The sequence below is a fragment of the Cucurbita moschata genome, unplaced genomic scaffold (genome assembly GCF_002738365.1).
Source record: "Cucurbita moschata cultivar Rifu unplaced genomic scaffold, Cmos_1.0 Cmo_Scf00028, whole genome shotgun sequence".
NCBI classification, from domain to species: Eukaryota; Viridiplantae; Streptophyta; class Magnoliopsida; order Cucurbitales; family Cucurbitaceae; genus Cucurbita; species Cucurbita moschata.
Genome location: NW_019268544.1, coordinates 139,947 through 161,268, shown reverse-complemented (window position 1 = coordinate 161,268; position 21,322 = coordinate 139,947). Strand labels below are relative to the sequence as shown.

At 32.9% G+C, this 21,322-nt stretch overlaps 3 protein-coding genes and 1 long non-coding RNA gene across 5 annotated transcripts in view; 2 read left to right on the top strand and 2 right to left on the bottom strand.

Annotated features, from left to right (window-relative positions):
• Window positions 1-1,614, top strand: part of LOC111463186 — a 4,325-nt gene extending 2,711 nt beyond the window's left edge. The window contains exon 2 of the long non-coding RNA XR_002713834.1: window positions 1,276-1,614. This is a non-coding gene — a long non-coding RNA (uncharacterized LOC111463186). The remainder of the gene's footprint in view (window positions 1-1,275) is intronic.
• Window positions 1,615-4,756: 3,142 nt separating this feature from the next.
• On the bottom strand, window positions 4,757-6,442 carry LOC111463395 (ras-related protein RABE1a-like). Its single transcript, XM_023107324.1, has 4 exons — window positions 6,408-6,442; window positions 6,244-6,306; window positions 6,071-6,163; window positions 4,757-5,051 (listed from the first exon to the last, which is right to left on the bottom strand). The coding sequence occupies exons 1-4, from the start codon at window positions 6,423-6,425 to the stop codon at window positions 4,968-4,970; spliced, it is 258 nt and encodes an 85-aa protein (XP_022963092.1). The 5' UTR covers window positions 6,426-6,442; the 3' UTR covers window positions 4,757-4,967.
• A 581-nt stretch (window positions 6,443-7,023) lies between these two features.
• Window positions 7,024-11,555, bottom strand: LOC111463203 (ras-related protein RABE1a). 2 transcript variants are annotated; one of them, XM_023107060.1, is made up of 9 exons: window positions 11,444-11,555; window positions 11,199-11,312; window positions 10,591-10,663; window positions 10,403-10,503; window positions 9,018-9,083; window positions 8,675-8,772; window positions 8,511-8,573; window positions 8,338-8,430; window positions 7,024-7,318 (listed from the first exon to the last, which is right to left on the bottom strand). In XM_023107060.1, the coding sequence occupies exons 2-9, from the start codon at window positions 11,269-11,271 to the stop codon at window positions 7,235-7,237; spliced, it is 651 nt and encodes a 216-aa protein (XP_022962828.1). In that variant the 5' UTR covers window positions 11,272-11,312; window positions 11,444-11,555; the 3' UTR covers window positions 7,024-7,234. The 2 variants fall into 2 exon arrangements, with proteins under 2 accessions (XP_022962828.1, XP_022962829.1); XM_023107061.1 differs by lacking the exon at window positions 11,444-11,555 and having other exon boundaries at window positions 11,199-11,430.
• Window positions 11,556-17,247: 5,692 nt separating this feature from the next.
• On the top strand, window positions 17,248-20,823 carry LOC111463204 (soluble inorganic pyrophosphatase 1-like). Its single transcript, XM_023107062.1, has 9 exons — window positions 17,248-17,477; window positions 18,893-19,028; window positions 19,117-19,145; window positions 19,431-19,496; window positions 19,577-19,684; window positions 19,770-19,835; window positions 19,907-20,027; window positions 20,135-20,216; window positions 20,516-20,823. Exons 2-9 carry the CDS (start codon window positions 18,902-18,904, stop codon window positions 20,556-20,558), a joined length of 642 nt encoding a protein of 213 aa, XP_022962830.1. The 5' UTR covers window positions 17,248-17,477; window positions 18,893-18,901; the 3' UTR covers window positions 20,559-20,823.
• The last annotated feature ends 499 nt before the right edge of the window (window positions 20,824-21,322 follow it).

Sequence of the window (21,322 nt, the reverse complement as noted above, 5' to 3'; positions counted from 1 at the left end):
TTTTTTTTTTTTTTTTTTTTTTTTTTTTTTTTTTTGCTCAGTTTTGATTTGGGGATTGGGGAAAATGCCAATTCTTTGGTCAATCCACCCCTTCCCCCTCCATTATTTCATCTTTATAGCTTTCTTAGATTTTGCTTTAATAATTCATGAGGCACTGACTAAGACGATTGATCTTAGCAAAGTAAATGGCTTGATATCATAAGGTCCAGACTTAAAAAAGATCCTTAAAGATCAACCATTATCCCTTAGTTTTTAAAGTTCTTGAGCTGCCTTCTCACGACCCTAAAATGAATCTCACAAGAACTGTTTGGTTTAAGGTTTTGTTTATGATGTCTGAAAATAAGAAGTCTTAGAATTAGATGTGTGTGTGTTGAGGGGCCATTTGGTTTAAAGTTTTATTTATGATGTTTAAGAATAAGAAGTCTTAAAATTAGATGTCATCTCACACCTCCCAAGATACACACATATATTTCAATTTATTATCATTTATCTTCTATTTCTTCTTCGAACTCCTTTGTGAACCATTTGGAATCTCCAAAAGTCACGTTCGAATGAAACCAAACATTTCTTACAACTCCTCTCTTGATGGGATTGATGAACTTTTTACTGTTAAACATTGTAAAGCGGTGATCATCATGTTTGGTTCCGTTCTATAAACATAGAAAGATCTTGAAATTTGAGAAATGTAGTTGCTACTAAACTCTTTTGATACATGGATAAACTAAAAGTTTCGAAACTTTTCTTACCTTCAAAAGTATGAAACTGTCAATCACATTGTCTAAACTTTCCCGAATATTTTTCGAGGTTTAAAACTTCAAATCAATTACCACGAAAAAAACTAACGGAGTGAAAGTGTTGAGTCAATAAAAACTTGAGAAATCTCACTTTGCTGATTTGTTTGATTGTGCTTTTGTGTTGGATCAACCACTACTTGTTACACAGATCCAATACCTTCATCTTTTATATATATATATATAATCTATCTGTGTAGGAATCCATATCCAATCTGGAATCCATTAGAATCAAATACTTTTATAGATAATGGGGTCTTTTTTTGGTTCATGGACCCATCGGTAGGAAATGTAAATCTGATATGTTTTGCTCTATGATTTAACCTCTTACTCATGTCAGACACCATTTTCTCTCTCTAAATCAAGAGAGATAGTAGTGGATAAGTTATGGTTTTTAGTGAGCTTCAAATTCTATTACATATGCCATTCTCTCTCTCTTTCTCTGTATATCTATCTTGTTAATGGCTGTATTTTCTCTCTCTAGAAAGATTTGCAGGCTTTGGTTGGTGGAAGATGAGCAATGAAATTCAGATTCCACAATTATGTGGAAGAGTTAGATAATGGTTTGATTCTTTGGAGTAATTCTTGTACTTCTCAGGTTATTCCGTAAATAGAATATAATTCTGATCAATCTATGACATTTCTTAATCTATATATACACATACATATATGTATGTATGTATATTCCTATGGCTTCTATATCTTTAATTATTTGGGTTACTTCTGCAATTCTGGGTTGAAAGTCCTTTTCATCCTTAAATTCTATCATTTGAAATCTATACACCTAATAATGTCGTGAGAATGAATTGACTGTTGTATGGTTGATTGACGATCATTAGGGATTCTGACTTCATACAGGTGAGTTGTAGCCTACCATCTGAATTGAGGACGGATTTTTGTCCAGACCATTGTAGCACGTGTGTTGTCAAGAATAAGGAGCATGATGACTTGACATCATCCTCACCTTCTTCCGATTTTTCACTTGTAGTCTACTCGGGTATTGATTGGTATTTTAACTTAGAATTTTTTATTAAAAAAATTAATTAGCATTAAGGAAAAAAATGGTTATTTACTAAAGAAGACTTGTGAGTAATCAACTTCAATCCAATGAAGACAAAATTTAAAAGTTTAAATTAACCAACTTTATTAGAATCTTTTAATTGAAAAAATAGAGAATTTCTTTTAAATTAAATTTATAAAGAATTATTTGGCTTAATAAAAAACCAATAAATACTAACCACAATAAAAATGCAATAAATTCCCATAAATATAATCCTGTCACACAGAATAAACACCAAAAGCAGCCACTTCTCTCCCTCTTTACTTTATAAAACTTTAATTAACATTCAAATCTGTTTATTTAAAAATGTCAAAAAAAGTGCTTTTATAATTAACTATTGACTTAATTACAATTAAATTTTAAAGTCTTCTTTATTTTATTTATTTTATTTATTTTCTTTTTCTTTCCATTTCCTTTTCATCATAGTAGCTAAAGGCGTTCAATTATGAACTTTTATTATAATTATATATTTTTTAGGCTGAAAATTTAAAAAAAAAAAAAAATTAAAACACTCAGGCTTTAAAATTTTCTCAAATTTTTCTGTCAATTATTTTCTTTAAAGTTTAAAACTGCCACTTAATTTTGAATTAGTACAGGTGTCCACTCAACCTTTTAAAGTTTGGACTTGCCCTATTCAATCATATTTGGATCTGACTCTTTGATTCGGTCCAATAAACTTATCATTAGACCAATTCGAATATGTGTATACCTATAACTTTTTATATATTATATTCTTTATATGAAAAAAAGTAAACTATGACTCAGTAAAAAAAAAAAAAAAAAAAAAAAAAGAGGAAATATGACCAAGTACAATTGTACACTATAAAAAAAAATTGGACATTTCGCTAAGACAAATTTGTAACGACCAAATATGATCGCACACCACATCTACACAATGCGCACAATCAGGCTCCGTATAATTGTTGTATACAATGATAGGCCACAATCAATTGCACCATTGTATTATGATAGGTCACAATCAAGCTCCGTGTGATTGTCGTATTTTTGTTATATCTTCCTTGATATAAAGTTGCTCTAGTTAAGTATTTTTTTTATGCTGGAAGTAAAAATAATCTATTTAAACTTAGAAAAGTCCTAACTTTAGCTCAATTGGCTAAATTAAATTTATTTCGTGTAACTTTTCTAGATTGATCCTTTGTTCAACCCTTTCACCTAAAAATATTTGCAAATAATGATTGACAAAGAAAAATGAAGATGTTTAAGATGGATCATCAATACTCAATTCATGGTGAGATGAGATCGAAAATGGAAACGAAAAAAAACATAGAAAAGAGACGAAGAAAATAGAGATAGAGAGGAAATAATTTTAAGCATTTGATGTATATTTTAGCTCACAATCACAAACAAAATATTCCATTTGGCACTCTCTCTCTCTCACACACAATTTTATTTTAATCCAAACGATTTTTTTTTTTTTTTTTTTTAATTTCAACATGATTTTTTACAGCAGTTTTGTAAAATCAAAATATATAAATCCCTAGAATAAATAAAATAATGTTATTTATATCATATAAAATTTAAATTAATTTCCTTACAAAAATTTAGACATTAAATGTGAATACACTGTGCACTATTGATATCAGCCACCGCAATCTCAAATTGCAACAATTATTTTCAAAGTTACCACAATCTCAAACTAGGTCTTGGTCCATTTAAGCTCTAACACAAGCTAAGGGTACCGCATATTCGCTGACAATGGTTGTCATATGACCCGAGTCGAGACAGTTTTGATAAAGCAAAGACATCCTAACATGCACATGCTAAGATATCTTGGTCGAGACATGATCTAATAGTGACATGCTCAAAAGTGTTCCTAATACTTATTTTTAAAAAGAGATTCATATTCCAAAAGAGATTCATATTCAAGGAATAAAGAAAAAGATAGCAAATGTGTCAAAAAGTTCTATTAAAAATCTCAACATCGTACATCCCGACTTCACATTAGAGGTATTTCTAGTTAGAAACATCGATTCAAATTTATTATAATAAAACTATAATTTTAGTCCTCACTGTCCATACTAATAAAGTTTGATATTTAATTACAAGTTGAATAATGATCAACAAGAGCAAAAATCAATACATTTACAGACATATAAGAACTAAAATGAAACAAAAGTACCACAAAGACATCAGAAACAGCAAAAGAGTATGCAAACTAAGTCATTAAAATAGCCCAAGTATAATTACTATTACTGAGTACAGTGATATGAAATTTCTGCACAGTTTTCCTGTACTTAATAAGTTCATGATATGTAATTACCAAATGATAATGTTTTAGGGATTCAGCAATCCATTATGAAGATGGCATTGATCCGATCCTTAAACGAATAAGAACAAAGCAATTTATATAAGCAACAAAACATCATGATTGATTTGTGCATATGGGAAGAACTTAACCGGGTCCAGACAATTTATGCAGTGATTCCAGGCTATTCCAAAACGAGAAAGTGGGGGTGGGGTCAAGGGAAAACATGGATGTTATGCAATTGCAAGCAAGGGAAGGAAATTTTCTATGGAATTAGAAGAGATGGGACTTTAAATGGCACCTGGTGTGGTGATGTGGACCACTTCCATTTGCCGGCAATCATATGAGCTCGCTCATTTTATCCCATTTAGGCAAAGCTGCGAAAACAAACTTAAGCACAAGTATTGAACAAGGTGGCTAAAACATATCAATATCTGACCAAGAGAGAGAGAGAAGAGAGGACAATCAATGCAGCAGAGATCATATTTAGTTCGGGCTTACTCGAGGTGTGTTTCTCACCAAGTGATCCAACAGATAATCACACCATAAAGAACGCCTTTCATTTCAATTTCCAAATATGGCTGCTATTTCTTTTCCACGCCGGATCAAATAAGTTTCAATGAAGAACGAGGTAAAGAGTGTTTGTAAAAAATCAACTAATATATAATTAATTTCTCAAATAAGGATATCTGTCTGTTGTCATTCACACTCAGATTAGCACTAGTTGGGAAAAAAAATGATAATGAGAACTGATACAGGCAGCAGTGACATAGTTGTAACAGGACCGATCGATAGTTTCCACAAATGGTTCCTTAAGAGTGTACCGTAAGATCCCATCAACGCATCTTGCTTAAGAACCACAGCATGTCGATTTTTGAGCAGCTTGTGCAGCCCCTGCCCCCTGATCTGCTTGATTAATCTTGATTGTCTGAGGCTGCAACATCCAAAAGTAGAACTAAATGTACTGTGCAAGCTTAAGTAATCATAAGGCACAACAAACTCATAAAAGTATCAGATGAAAGCAAAGTAATAACAATTTGTTAAAATATAAGAAAAATTGGCGGTTTCCAAGACAAATGAAACTCGATATCATAAGAAAGCTAAGTAAAAAGTAAAGCAACTAGCGTGATACCTTTTTTATATGTGGAAAACAATAATTAAACTAGTAGGATACTTTAGATTTTACATAAAATTAGGTGTTGAATATCTCAATTACTTTTCATTAGGCAAAAGATGTGAGATCCCACGTCACGTCGGTGGGAGAGGGAAACGAAGCATTCCTTATAAGTATGTGAAAACCTCTCCCTAACAGACGCGTTTTAAAACTGTGAGGGTTAACGGCGATACGTAATGGGCAAAAGCGAACGGTATCTGCTAGCGGTGGGCTTCGGCTATCACAAATGGTATCAAAGAGACACCAGGCAGTGTGCCAGCGAGGACGTTGGGCCCTCAAGGGGGGTAAATTGTGAGATCTCACATCGGCTGGAGAGAGAAACGGAGCATTCCTTATAAGGGTGTAAAAAACGTCTTCCTAACAGACGTATTTTAAAATCGTGAGACTGACAATGATAATGTAAGATATGTAACAGGCAAAAGCGGACAATATCTACTAGCAGTGTGCTTAGGCTATTACAAAAGATATATATATATATTTAGATTAGGCGACTACAATCATCTCCAAGTACTTTTAGATGAACAAGTTTCTTGTAATTTTTTCTCATTTAAGTTGAGGACTCTCCGAACACCTCCTCCAAAACCTTTTTTTGAATGAGAACCTCCTTGAAAGCTTTAAGCAACTTTTTTTCCGCATTATTATGAATTTGTAATTAAAAAATTTAAAAAAAAAAATCAACAAACACTGTTGAACAATAATTTTAACTTCGTTTAAGCAAAAGGATTGGTAAAGAAGTATACTTGCGAATTTAGCCAACCTAGTAATTTAAATGACCATACCTCGGATTTTGAATCAGTATCAGCGAGTCTTTGTTTAATGTCCCTAGCTATTGAGAAGAAAACTTCTTCCACATTTAAGTTTGTCTTGGCACTCTGTAAAACATAAGATCTTTAGAATAGAATGTCCACAAGATATTATATAATAATTTTCCAAGCTAACAAATGTAACATACTGTCTCAAAGAACTTGATGCCATATTCATCTGCAAGAGCTTGACCCTTCGAGGTGGGGACAGCCTGAAAGAATGTTCTTGTCAAAAACATGTCAATTGACATGGAAAACACAGGCAGGAAGACAGAGAGAGCGAGAGAGAGAGAGAGAGAGAGAGAAGGCATACCCTTTTGCTCTCATCCATGTCAGCCTTGTTACCCACCNATTGATCCGATCCTTAAACGAATAAGAACAAAGCAATTTATATAAGCAACAAAACATCATGATTGATTTGTGCATATGGGAAGAACTTAACCGGGTCCAGACAATTTATGCAGTGATTCCAGGCTATTCCAAAACGAGAAAGTGGGGGTGGGGTCAAGGGAAAACATGGATGTTATGCAATTGCAAGCAAGGGAAGGAAATTTTCTATGGAATTAGAAGAGATGGGACTTTAAATGGCACCTGGTGTGGTGATGTGGACCACTTCCATTTGCCGGCAATCATATGAGCTCGCTCATTTTATCCCATTTAGGCAAAGCTGCGAAAACAAACTTAAGCACAAGTATTGAACAAGGTGGCTAAAACATATCAATATCTGACCAAGAGAGAGAGAGAAGAGAGGACAATCAATGCAGCAGAGATCATATTTAGTTCGGGCTTACTCGAGGTGTGTTTCTCACCAAGTGATCCAACAGATAATCACACCATAAAGAACGCCTTTCATTTCAATTTCCAAATATGGCTGCTATTTCTTTTCCACGCCGGATCAAATAAGTTTCAATGAAGAACGAGGTAAAGAGTGTTTGTAAAAAATCAACTAATATATAATTAATTTCTCAAATAAGGATATCTGTCTGTTGTCATTCACACTCAGATTAGCACTAGTTGGGAAAAAAAATGATAATGAGAACTGATACAGGCAGCAGTGACATAGTTGTAACAGGACCGATCGATAGTTTCCACAAATGGTTCCTTAAGAGTGTACCGTAAGATCCCATCAACGCATCTTGCTTAAGAACCACAGCATGTCGATTTTTGAGCAGCTTGTGCAGCCCCTGCCCCCTGATCTGCTTGATTAATCTTGATTGTCTGAGGCTGCAACATCCAAAAGTAGAACTAAATGTACTGTGCAAGCTTAAGTAATCATAAGGCACAACAAACTCATAAAAGTATCAGATGAAAGCAAAGTAATAACAATTTGTTAAAATATAAGAAAAATTGGCGGTTTCCAAGACAAATGAAACTCGATATCATAAGAAAGCTAAGTAAAAAGTAAAGCAACTAGCGTGATACCTTTTTTATATGTGGAAAACAATAATTAAACTAGTAGGATACTTTAGATTTTACATAAAATTAGGTGTTGAATATCTCAATTACTTTTCATTAGGCAAAAGATGTGAGATCCCACGTCACGTCGGTGGGAGAGGGAAACGAAGCATTCCTTATAAGTATGTGAAAACCTCTCCCTAACAGACGCGTTTTAAAACTGTGAGGGTTAACGGCGATACGTAATGGGCAAAAGCGAACGGTATCTGCTAGCGGTGGGCTTCGGCTATCACAAATGGTATCAAAGAGACACCAGGCAGTGTGCCAGCGAGGACGTTGGGCCCTCAAGGGGGGTAAATTGTGAGATCTCACATCGGCTGGAGAGAGAAACGGAGCATTCCTTATAAGGGTGTAAAAAACGTCTTCCTAACAGACGTATTTTAAAATCGTGAGACTGACAATGATAATGTAAGATATGTAACAGGCAAAAGCGGACAATATCTACTAGCAGTGTGCTTAGGCTATTACAAAAGATATATATATATATTTAGATTAGGCGACTACAATCATCTCCAAGTACTTTTAGATGAACAAGTTTCTTGTAATTTTTTCTCATTTAAGTTGAGGACTCTCCGAACACCTCCTCCAAAACCTTTTTTTGAATGAGAACCTCCTTGAAAGCTTTAAGCAACTTTTTTTCCGCATTATTATGAATTTGTAATTAAAAAATTTAAAAAAAAAAATCAACAAACACTGTTGAACAATAATTTTAACTTCGTTTAAGCAAAAGGATTGGTAAAGAAGTATACTTGCGAATTTAGCCAACCTAGTAATTTAAATGACCATACCTCGGATTTTGAATCAGTATCAGCGAGTCTTTGTTTAATGTCCCTAGCTATTGAGAAGAAAACTTCTTCCACATTTAAGTTTGTCTTGGCACTCTGTAAAACATAAGATCTTTAGAATAGAATGTCCACAAGATATTATATAATAATTTTCCAAGCTAACAAATGTAACATACTGTCTCAAAGAACTTGATGCCATATTCATCTGCAAGAGCTTGACCCTTCGAGGTGGGGACAGCCTGAAAGAATGTTCTTGTCAAAAACATGTCAATTGACATGGAAAACACAGGCAGGAAGACAGAGAGAGCGAGAGAGAGAGAGAGAGAGAGAGAAGGCATACCCTTTTGCTCTCATCCATGTCAGCCTTGTTACCCACCAGTATTTTGTTAACATTGTCAGAAGCATGTTGTTCAATGTTACGAATCCAGTTTCTAATGTCTGCAGAAAGAAATCAGCTCAGTTCATAAAGCTTGGAGAAGCTTAGAAGATTTATCGTCTACAGAAGTTTAATCTCCAAAATATAACTCCAATACAAATACATACAGTGGCACTGAGAAAAGCATTTCGATCTTTTCAAATATCATGGTGAAGGCCAAAGGGATACAGGGAATTAGAGACTCGCAAAGATATAGTCACTAAACCACAATAACATCTGAAGCTAAAAGATAAGGAAAGAATATTACTGTTAAAGGAGGACTCATCAGTTACATCGTACACAAGCAAAATACCCATGGCTCCACGATAATAAGCTGCAAAGGATCAAGAAGTGAAGAAATAGTTAAACTTGGGGAAGAATCCAAAAATTGACCATACATTGTATGGATGGATTAATCTTTACCCAAAAGTTGCAAAAATGTAGCAACCAAGTCATATCACTATAAATCTAAAAGTGGAAGCTCATCAAATGCACAAAATCATCACCGCAAAGTTAAATCCTTGAACTTATAATTATAGCAACTATGTTCCCTCAAGTTTATATTCAAGAAAATTTTAAAACTTAAATATTAATTATGTAAATATTATTTTAAATTTTAGAACTAAAATATCATTGATAATTGGACAACAACCTAAATCATATATAATGTGCAATATATACTTGAAAATAATTGTTAATTTTACCACAACGAAAAGAAAATTGTAACAATAAAATATAGTTGATTAACTAATTAACCAAGGTCCCATTCATTTTTTGGGTTGGCTCTAGCAAAGAGTGTGGTTTACAGAATTGGCATCAATCATCAAAGAGTGGGCAATAGAGATAAAGTAGGGCAGCCGTCCCACAACGCTCATATTGAGCAGACTTCTCAGCCGCTCAAATCAAGAAAAATAATTGTACTTGAACCATTGAATTGGACTCTTACATGGACTAAGAAGACTGCTTGAGATAAGGCAATGGTTACATTATGCGATTTGAGTAAAAAATATTGGACCAAGGCAAGAGACATGCTATCAATGTTAAAGATGAGGTGACACCAATATAACAATCTATAATTCAGTGGTGGTTTTGCAGTTTTCTCTTAAACTTTAAAATGCAAGTGTTCATCTATTATTTCGAGGAAAATATAAATCAAATATTTTTTTGAACTTTTTTCTTCTTTTTCCTTTGGTAAGAAATCAAACTTTCATTGAGAAAAATGAAAGAATATTTAAGTTCATGAGACAATGGGATATTGAAAACTAAAATTTGATAGACAACAACGAGGCAAGGTCTCAACATGCTAACTAATTAAAATACCTAATAAGAAAGGATCCAGATTCAAGGGGTTTTCCCAAACAATTCAATTGGAGTGGGAATTTGAACCCTAAATCTGTAGGGGAGGTTTCTAATAACTAGACTGATTGAGCTACATAGTAGGTACAACAACAATAGATTTATTAAGTTTGATCCTATAAACTTAGATATACCAAACACTGACGAAAGATATTGAGATCTTTTATTCCAACCTAAGACAATTTTTAAAGAAAATATACACATTCCTAGGTCACTACCCCAATAACATCAGCCACCCAGTGCACATCACAACAACAGCACAAGATAATGAATTTAGCTTTCAGTTCTGACACTAACCAGTTGTAATTGTTCTAAACCGCTCCTGTCCAGCAGTATCCCAAATTTGCAACTTGATCCTTTTTCCATCCAGCTCTATGGTCCTTATCTTAAAATCAATGCTGTCGAAGAACGTTCAGCCTACTCAAATCAAGAACAATGTGGGAAAACCACGTACAAATAAAAGTTGTAGTTCAACAAGCACCTACCCAATGGTTGTGATGAAACTTGTAGTAAATGAACCATCCGAGAAACGCAAAAGAAGGCAACTCTTCCCCACACCTACAAAGTTTATATAAGACATAACATGAAGAAAGACTCCATTCCAGACTTAAACATCAAAACTCGACACACATGGTGCTCTCAAAAAGAAATGGAAGCACGATGCAGATTCAAAAATATTAAAGCAGCATCATCACAGACCACCTTACATTATCAAACAAATTACGACATATTCTACATGTAATCTCACAGTAGCTATCTTATACAGAGACAAGGTCCCTAACGAAGCCATAGAAAAATCCAGCAAAATACGAAGTCAACAAGAAATAAATACCACGCATTCCAAGAAATGGCAGGCTCAACCAAGTTCTAGTGCGCAGATTCCACCCTACATCTAAAAATCTAATCACAATGGAAATGTATAAAAAAAAAAAAAACATAAATAACACAATTTGCAAGCCAAACTCGCAAAAACTAGCTCGAGGTATGATTAGGAACAACGAAATCAGGAAGATCAAATAGGAAATCTAAAAAAAATGAAGAAAACGGAGAAAGAAATGGATTGATGAGGTGAAAGAGTGAAGAATTCACATACCACTATCACCGATCAGGAGGAGCTTTATGAGATAATCATAATCGGCTCGGGCCCTTGCAGGAGGAGCAGCCATCGATGGAAACAAAATCGGAAAGGGAGACTAGAAAACAAACCCTAGAGAGAAATAGTAGAACAACAAAAGTGAAAGATCACAAACCAGGAAACAAATCTAAGAACAGAAACCAAACAGAAAATTGATTTCGTTTTGTTTATATAATTTTTCCTTTTTTTGAAATTAAAATTACCGGATCAAAGGAGAATGGATGAATTTAAGATCTGAGAAAAAAAAATAAGAGAGAGAGAGAAGAGAGAGAGAGGAGGGAAATCGTCGCGTGTAACGCCAGCGCTGGACGGCCGTTGAAAATTTAGACCCGGTAAGGGTTTCTATGCGGACAGGTATATGTATTGTACAGTGGATCACGTCTTTTGACCGTTGGATTTGATTAATTTAACATCTCGGTTGATCCAACGGATGTTCGTGAGAAAACGTTAGAAAGGAATTTTAGACACGACGTCGTTTCCAAGTAGTTTCAACTTCAAATGTGAAAACTTTCATCACCATTGAGGATAACTTTTCTTTCTTTATTTATTGTTTAATTTCTTTTTAAAATAGTTTAAATTTTATTCCATGATTCTTAAAATTTTAAAAATCTAGTAAATTTTAGATAATATTTAAATTTTTAAAAATTAATTAATCTACTAAATATAAATATTAACAATAATTTCAATTTTGTTATCACATTCCTGTATTTTAAAAAATTAAAAAATTTATAAATTCAAAAGCTACAAAAATTTAAAATTTAAGAAATTACGTTTATAATTTAATCAACGCCGATGTATTTTGTGTTACTTAAAAATATTATTATAATTTTATATAAATAAATAACAATTTTATATGGTTTTCACAATTATTTTTATATTCGTATAAATAAATAATTTTAAATATATATTTTACAATTAATTTTTTTTGCTCGATTTATTTAATCCTTTAAAATAAAATTATGTTTGTCTCAAAATCTACTAAAATGAAAAAATGAAAAAGCATTCATATCAATAAAAGGAAATGATATTATCTAAAAATAATATTAAATATTAAAATAATAATAATTATTATTCATAATATTAAATATTAAATTTTCATAACCATGTTAAATTTTAAAATAATAATTATTATTATTATTTTAAATTAGGATTAAATAATTTAAATAATAAAAAATATATTTAATCGTGTGAAAATAGAATATTTAGAAACAAATTGTCATAATTAGCTTGATAAGAATCTTTAAAATATTATTAAATTTTAATTTATATTGTGTTTAATTGGATATAATTGAAGATTTAGGGACTATTGATTTTTCTCTTTTTTTTTTCTTCCAAAACTAATTATGCCTAGAGAGAGTAAAGTAAGCAAAAAAAAAAAATAGTATTATTTATTTATTTGAAATAAAAATTATAAAATTATAATATTAATCCTAATTAATTTTATTAATCCCTCTGTCCATGTTACTAGGAAACAACCACGTTGTATACTTGTATGAGCAGAATAATAGTTTATGCCTCTAATAAATCACGGTCGCCGGTCAAAGTTACGGTCACCGGCGCTGAAGTTGACGGTGTCCAACCGCATTTGACGCGGATTCGAACCATTCCCATAACGCCGGCGTCGTGCCTTTTCAACATTACTCTATTTTCAAACTTACGCATCCATTACCCGGTCATCGTCTTCTGGAAGCTTCCACCAAAATGACACGATTTGGTAAGTTTTTTAATTAGTTCATCTCCGTACTTTTTATTAAAATGACGATTTAGCTTTAAATTTTAAATTATAATAATTAGTGTAACCCCACACAGCTAGCAAATATTGAAACATTTGGACTTCCCTGTGCCGTTAGGGAAAAATTTTCACAGAGTATTTCATTCTCCTGCTCAACCACCCTTTAGGACCCAGCATCCTTGCTGACACTGTTTCTTTCTCGAATCGATGTGGGATCCCACCAACTCCACTCCCTAGTCCCAGCTTCCTTACTGGCGTCCTCACTAACACATTGCCTGATGTCTGGCTCTGATACCATTTGTAACGGCCTAAGCTCACTGCTAACAGATATTATACTCTTTAGACTTTCTCTTTCGGATTTCTCCTCATGGCTTTAAAACACATCTGTAATATTTATCTCTAGTTCTTTAGATATATATAAAAGTGGGGTTAGGTAGGGTCGAGGTCGAGATCGGAGACGAAGACATTGAATGTAATTTTTATCTCTAGTTCTATTTGGTTAGGAAAAATCTTTCTCTGTTCCTTCCGTCATTTTGTGATAATTTTTTTATAAGAGAAATTAAATCGTGCTTTCTATTTTATAATATATAATCGAATGAAAGTATAATAAGAGAGAATCGTGTTTTTTAAATAAGTGCTTCATTCATTCATTATTAAAAAAAATATTCCCATTATTTTTAAATACCCAAAAGAACATATTATAAGAACCTCATTCAAAGAAACATCCAAAGATAGGTCTGGAACAACATGCATTAAACTTTTTGTCTTTAAAAAAGCAATATCATACATGATTTTATAATATGAACAAAATCATAAACAACTCTAATAATTAAATAATTAGCTGAATTTCAATCATTATTATAATGATTTTATATCATTTATAAAGTTTGAATTCTGAGCTGAATTTTTTTTAAAAAAAAAAATTATAATTTATTACATAAAAAATAAAGAAACTTAAATATGAAAATAACATTTATAAGCTTGATTTTTGTTTTTTTAAAAAAAAATTAATAAAAATATTAAAATAGTTAATAAACGTGGTTTTTAGAATCTTATTTCGGTCTGATTGATATTGATTATAGGGCTCTCTACCTCGAAAACGATAGTTTTTGTAGCCAAGAAAGAACACATTCTATCCCCACTCCTTCATCCTCCGAAAGAATATGAAAGGCACAAATCTGGCATATTCAATGACCTAAATACATATGGTTTGGATAATCGGGCCCTACATTGAACACTTTATATAACAAAGTGTGAAGATTACTCTTCGAGTCTTAACGTGCTATAATTGAATCTCACAAGTCATATGGAAAAATCACTCTTAACTGAAGAGTAAATTATTTAATGAAATTGTCACAATATAGTTGCCTTTTAATAATTGTCAAATATAAATTATAAAAAGTAAATTTTTTAAAAAAATTATTTGACTCACATATAACTGTACGAAACTACTAGCCAGATGGAGATAGGGAAGCCTTCTTCATTTTCGTCTTAATTTCTAAAAACTCAAATTTCAATATTTGAAGTGAGGTGGAACAAGGATTTAGATGAGGTCGAGAGCACAGGTGGAGATTTAAATGAAAATTTTTCATGTCGTACAGATCCACACATTAAATAAGCACATCTATTAGCTACAAAATGAGATGACATCGAACATGTGGTTTGGTGAGGTGAGCTTAGGTTAGGTGCGTGAAGAGAAAGCAAATAATGCATCATTCAAAGCTACTAACAAGCTAGAGAGATCACCAAAGATGGGAGCATCAACACGCCAACTTATGCCTTTTCTACTCAAAAATTCTCTCCCTCTTTCCAAACATGTGCTTTATTGAAATCATCATTGTAGTCTACTTACAATGAATAATGGTGTTCGAGACAACGTTTTATAATCGTAATTTGATTATTTATTAATTTTTCACGAGATTTTGAGAGTTTGTTCGTTCTTTTTATTGTAATTTTTATCTGAGATCCCCATATCGATTGAAGAGGAGAACAAAACATTCCTTACAACGGTATGTAAACTTCTGAGTAGTATAAGTATTTTAGAGGGGAAGGGAAAACCAAAGAGGACAATATCTGCTAACGGTAGGCTTGAGCGGTTACCTGGCATTAGAGTCGAACATCGAATTGTGTGCCAGTGAGGGCGCTGGGCCTTCGAGGGGGTGGATTGTGAGATCCCGCATTGGTGGAAGAGAGAAACTAAACATTTCTTATAATGGTGTGGAAACCTCTCCCTAGTAGATGCGTTTTAAAACCTTGAGGGGAAGCTCTTGGAGGGAAAGTCTATATATGATAACATCTGCTAGCTGTGAGCATAGTCTGTTAGGAGAAGCTCTCGAAGGGAAAGCCTGCTTGGGCTGTTAGGGGAAAGCCCAAGCCATATCGGCTAGCTGTGAGATCCAACATAGCTGTGAGCTTGGTCTCTTAACAGAAAGCCTATATATAACAATATCTGCTAGCGGTGAGCTTGGTCGGTTAGGAGAAGCTCTTAGGGAAAGCCTGCTTGGGCTGTTAAAGGAGGCTATCAAAAGGAAATACTAAGACTGTTAGAGAAATCTCTTGAACAAAATGCCTGGACTAGTATGAGACAATATCGGTTAACGATGAGCTTGAGCTTTCTTTGTCCATTCTGATGATACTATCGTGTACAATATGTCTCGAGACGACGAGACAGTGAGTTCGAGGATAAGAAATTGAACCTCTATCATTTCAACCGTGATTATAATGCTATAAACATTACGATTAACGATGCTAAAATCGAACTAAACTCCAAGTAAAAGTAAAAACTATTTTACTCAATAATATCACACTTTACAACATTTCTTCCTAATTAATTTCACTTTATTCGCACTTTACTTCAACTTTCACTGCTTTATATTCATAACTAATCTCTTTTCAGCCTCCTTACATTAACACATTTCCTCTTATCAATCAAATGAATATTCTTTACTTGTTGCATGAATAACAAAATTATTTTTTTAATAAAAAAAATTAAATAACAAATTTAGTTAAAATTCCAGATTTAAAGATTTTAAAGTTGTTTGAATCAAATTGAAAATTTGATAACGACGCTTTAAAAAATTTATAGACTAAATAAACACAAATTTCGAACATATAATTTAACTAAAAGATATGTCATGAGACATCACAGCTAAGAATGGTGTTAAGGATAGTTGACCGTTCATTATAAGGCAAATATCTATATTTGTCTTACATTACCGGTTACCATATTTGCCCTTTTATTAAAGGCAAATATATTGTATTCATTTATTATTCTTTCCTTTTATTGCTATTTCCATATTATTTGTAATTTACCATATTTCTGTATTTTGTAAATGATTATAAATAAGAGAACTCTCACCCCCATTTAGGTGTGGTGGATTAGCAAACATTCACAAATGGTAAGGAAAAAGAGTAATTTAACGATTTAAGACGTTAATTAAAAAAATTGAGCTACTATGGATATTTAATTTTATGTAAAAATAATTAAATTTATACCTAATTTGAATTTACTAATTCAAAGGCTGACTAATAGTTGCTTGTAATTAAAATATGTCACAACTAAAGAAAATAAAGGGAAAAGAAAAAAAAGAATAATTCAGCGTAAAGAAAAAAAAAAAATTAAATTGAATTATTCTCATTTTAAAGCGGAGGAAACGTCAATTGTCGCCCAAACAAACATCCGATTGCCGTATATTATTTTATTTTATAAAAAAGGATAAAAATTTAAGAGCATTATTTTTATAATTTTATAAAAATAATTTACATATTGAACTTTATTTATTTATCGAACAATTTTAAAATCTCAATAATTATTTTAATATATATTTTTAAAAATTAGATTATATAATAATAAGAAATAATTTAATAAATTTTTATTTGGTAGGTTTAATTTTAAAAATAGTATTTTAATTAATTCATTATTTTTTAATTGGGAAAACCGTAAAATAGAAAAAAAAAATAATAATAAATCATGCTGCTTTATGAATTTTCAACCAAACACGTAATAATGACTCCTCACCGTCTTGGCTTGGCAAACGGTAACTGTAACTGTAACGGTAACGCCATTGGATCAAACGGAAGAAAAACTCCGTTTTCCCAGTGGGTCCCAGTGCTCTCCACGAAATGAAACGACGCGTTTTGACTCACAACGAACTGTAGCTGGAACCAACAATAGTCTCGCTTCCCCGAATATCTGTTTTTAAATTATTTATAATTTTAAAAAATAAAATAATACGATTTATTTTTATTATTATTTTTACCAATTCAATTTGTTAATGCGCGGAAGAAGCTGGAGAATTTTCGCTTTTGTCTGCTCTGTTTTCTCTCCCTCTTCTTTGGTTTCCTTTAAATAGGTGTAAGAGGAGAGAGGGGGTAAGCATACAGCTACTCTCTTTGCTTTCTCTCGTGCAGAGCGTTTCTTGCTACTGCTTCCTTCACGCTCAATCTCTTTCATTGAGATCTGCGCTTCGGTTTTCGCCTTCCATTTGTCACTCTGAAGCTTTCAGGTTTGATTTCTCAGCTCTAGATCTTCGATCTCTCTGCCTTTTACCTTCGGTTTCTCTTGTTTGTTTCCGGTTTCTGCTTCGGCTACCTCTGTATAATCAGTTCTGAATCGCGTTTGTAGTATGTTGTCCGTTTGCTATTATCTGCCTCCTTGTTCTTGATCTTTGGAGTTACTGGAGCGGATTAATGATTTTGTCGGTGGTTGAACTATATTGTGATTGATAGAGTCTGTTGTTTTATGAGATAAATCTGGCTTCATTCTGCTTTGTATTGCATGACGGTGCTAGTATGGCAGATCCAGGAGATCGTTGTTTGTTTAGTTTCTTTTGCTCTAGTGAATTGCGATAGTGAATGCGCTGAAACGTTGATGACTGTTACTCTGCTTACATGGATACCTGAATAAAGAAATCAGAGATGCTTGATTTAGAGAGAAACCGAGCAGATAGTTGAAATGAGTGAGAATGAATTCGTACGTGAATGTTTGACGAAATTTTTTTCGAATCTGGATTCTGGAGGTTATGATATTGATATGGAAGGTTGTGGACGTAGTAGTCTAGTCAAGAAACACGCGGTATTTGGATCTATCATGTCAATTGGCACATGTGTTTTTGTTAAAGACCTCGGGAGTTGATGAAATTGTCGATGTTTTGGTTATTGTTCGATGACTACAAGCATGAAGATGCTTATTAATTTCTGATCTGAACCATCAGTTTCTGCATTTTGACCTGTGACAATGTGACTACGCATTCTGTGTTGCTTTTGAATGCCGCTGTCTTGATTTTTGTTTAGGTTGTTCTTTTCACAATTATGGATCCTCATTTCTTTCTCGTAAAAGTGCTAGATGATGTTGCAATAATCGTAATACTATACCTTCTTTTATGATTATGAATATGTTGATTGGTTGAATCTGATAAACCTGTGAAAAAAGGCTATTTATCTTTACTTTCCAACGTTGTTAAGGTTGATGAGCTTTTAGATAGTGTTTGATGTTAAATGTTTTAAACAGGCACATGAGGCTATGTTTTCTTTTAGAGAGATCCATGCATGTATTAAGGATTTAGCTTTTCCTTGCACAATTTCTTTCATATTCCACCAGTAATTCTTAAGTATGTTCAGTCTAAACGTAAACTTGATGCATTTATCTGTTTCTGATAAGGTTTAGTATAAACTTGATTGGTAAATACTTGTTACAGTCTTGAGACATAAATTTATATATCTTGAACAAATTCCGTTTTCTGATAAAACTGGTCTGTTATACCGAATTTATTCATGATAAGTTTCATTATAAACTGGTTTGGCAAAGAATTGGGCCATGAATAGTGTGCTTGGAAATGTATACTTTATAGAGTGTCTTAAGATACATCCTCAAATCTAAATTTCGTTTGGGAATGTACTAATTTGGTGCGTACAATTCCAGCCTGCTGTTATGGCTCCTTCAAATGGAACAACAAACAATGCTCATCCTTCTCCACACCCACCACTGAATGAGAGAATTCTTTCTTCAATGACTAGGAGATCTGTTGCTGCACATCCTTGGCATGATCTTGAGATAGGCATGTTTTTTATTATACCTTTTTCTGGTGATTGAGGTTTTATAGTTGGTATAGTATACTAATAAACGAACTTCTAATTCTATTTCAGGACCTGGGGCTCCAAAGATTTTCAACTGTGTAAGGATGCTGATCTGAATAAAATAGTATCATATATGGTGTTTTTTTGAATTGATTGTATTAGTATGTGATATAATTTCATGAGAGTGCCATGAGCCTTGAACAGTAACAACTTTGTAGTTGGTATATCAATGTTATTCAATTGGTGGATCAGTATTCTTAATTGGTTTCCTATTTTCTTCTTCTTATATTAAGCACTTTAGCAGCTTGACTTTCAAAGTTTCACAAATGTTTTAATGGTGAATCGATGCATAAGTTCAATCTTGATGATTTTTCATCATGCAGGTTATTGAGATAGGAAAAGGAAGCAAAGTGAAGTATGAACTTGACAAAAAAACTGGTCTAATCAAGGTAATAATAAGCTAATCACTTTTTATTCGTGATGGATTTTATCTGTGGCCAGTGAGATGAAGCGACTCATGTTTATTCAGGTTGATCGGATTCTTTACTCATCTGTTGTTTACCCACATAACTATGGCTTTATTCCTCGGACTCTTTGCGAGGACAATGACCCCATCGACGTCTTGGTCATCATGCAGGTACAACTTCAATTTCTTCAATTGAAGTAGCACTTATAATAACATGGGTGCACATTTTAACTGATGTTGCTCTGAAATATTTCAGGAGCCAGTTCTTCCTGGTTGTTTCCTGAGGGCTAAAGCTATAGGTCTAATGCCTATGATTGACCAGGTAATGCTTCTCGAATAAATGTTATATTGTGTTCTTAAATAACAGAGAGGTCTAATAACATTTTAATGCAGGGTGAAAAAGATGACAAGATTATTGCTGTTTGTGCCGATGATCCCGAATACCGTCACTACAATGACATCAAGGACCTCCCACCACATCGATTGGCTGAGATTCGTCGTTTCTTCGAAGACTGTATCCTTAAACTAGTTTGATAATTTTTAACATCATCAGCGAGAACAAACTTAGAATGTTTTTTTGAATCCTCATCTTGCATATTTCTCCTTGACTAAACTATTCAGACAAGAAGAATGAGAACAAGGAGGTCGCTGTGAATGACTTTCTGCCAGCCACTGATGCCTTAAAGGCTATCCACCACTCAATGTAAGCATTGCAAATATCTCTTGCCTTTTGTAATTTGGTAGTACTATTAGCGTGTTAAGAATCACGACTCTTCATAATAGTATAATATTGTCCACTTTGAGCATAAGCTCTCTGGCTTTATTTTGGGCTTTCTCAAAAGACCTCCTCCCAATGGAAATAGTATTCCTCACTTGTAAACCTATGATCTTCCACTAAATTAGCCAACGTGGAACTCCCACCCAACAATCCTCAACATAGCAGCTTTATAATTCTAATAACCACGAGCGTTGATGGTCATTGTAACGTTCTTATTTATGCAGGAATCTCTATGCAGACTACATAGTGGAGAGCTTGAGGCGGTAGTCCTCTAAAAGATTTTCTTGTCCGTATGGTTTGTTCATATGCTATCATACTTGAATTTACAATATGTTTTGTTAATATGCCTATAAATGGTTGTATCAAGGATTGAATCAAAAATGTTACACAGCCATCATACTAGTGTTAGATCAATGGCTATATTTTTTTTGTTTTTTGTTTTTGTTTTTTTTTTTAATATAAAAAGCCCATTGTATTGACGTTGAATGTATTTTGAAGTGGTTCCGCTTTCCAATATTTTTAAATTTCCTTATGATATTGGCTGTTGTTCTCTGACAAGTATTATTAATAACATGTGAAAGACACCTAAAATTTAGTACATTGAATCTAATTAGTTGAAGATTCTTTTTGTGGAAAATGGACCAATTCCTTTCAATGCTTTCCTCACTCATCATGGACCAAAAATATCTAATAATTAACTATTATTTTATTTGTACTTTAATTGTTATTCTTTTATAAAAATCAAAGGTTATTAATGTTGGGTTTGAGGATTGTGTTTGAGGTCTGTAGTATATGGATAATGTTGGGTGACTCATTCTGATAACACTATTGATATAGTCCACTTTGTAATCGTTACAAATGATTTGATCCAAATCGTTCATATGGAGACATGTAAGTGGGATATTGAAAATATTAATATTTCACATGATATCATATACAATTAGATCTTAATCCTAAGTGAGTTATGACTTTTTGTCTGAGAGGATTTGTCCTTTAATTTACATGAGAGTTTGTCCATTTAATTTACATGG

Bases quoted from the DNA above. Each gene is read 5' to 3' on its own strand.
- LOC111463204 (XM_023107062.1), top strand. From the start codon at position 18,902: ATGGCTCCTTCAAATGGAACAACAAACAATGCTCATCCTTCTCCACAC. The intron at 19,685-19,769 runs GTACAACTTCAA...GAAATATTTCAG, and splicing joins ACGTCTTGGTCATCATGCAG to GAGCCAGTTCTTCCTGGTTG. The intron at 20,028-20,134 runs GTATCCTTAAAC...TAAACTATTCAG, and splicing joins TCGTCGTTTCTTCGAAGACT to ACAAGAAGAATGAGAACAAG.
- LOC111463203 (XM_023107060.1), bottom strand. From the start codon at position 11,271: ATGGCTGCTCCTCCTGCAAGGGCCCGAGCCGATTATGATTATCTCATA. The intron at 10,504-10,590 runs GTAGGTGCTTGT...GTTCTTCGACAG, and splicing joins AGTTTCATCACAACCATTGG to CATTGATTTTAAGATAAGGA. The intron at 8,574-8,674 runs GTATGCCTTCTC...ACATTCTTTCAG, and splicing joins ACATGGATGAGAGCAAAAGG to GCTGTCCCCACCTCGAAGGG.
- LOC111463395 (XM_023107324.1), bottom strand. The intron at 6,164-6,243 runs GTATGTTACATT...TATGTTTTACAG, and splicing joins GCATCAAGTTCTTTGAGACA to AGTGCCAAGACAAACTTAAA. The intron at 5,052-6,070 runs GTATGGTCATTT...TGGATGTTGCAG, and splicing joins ATACTGATTCAAAATCCGAG to CCTCAGACAATCAAGATTAA.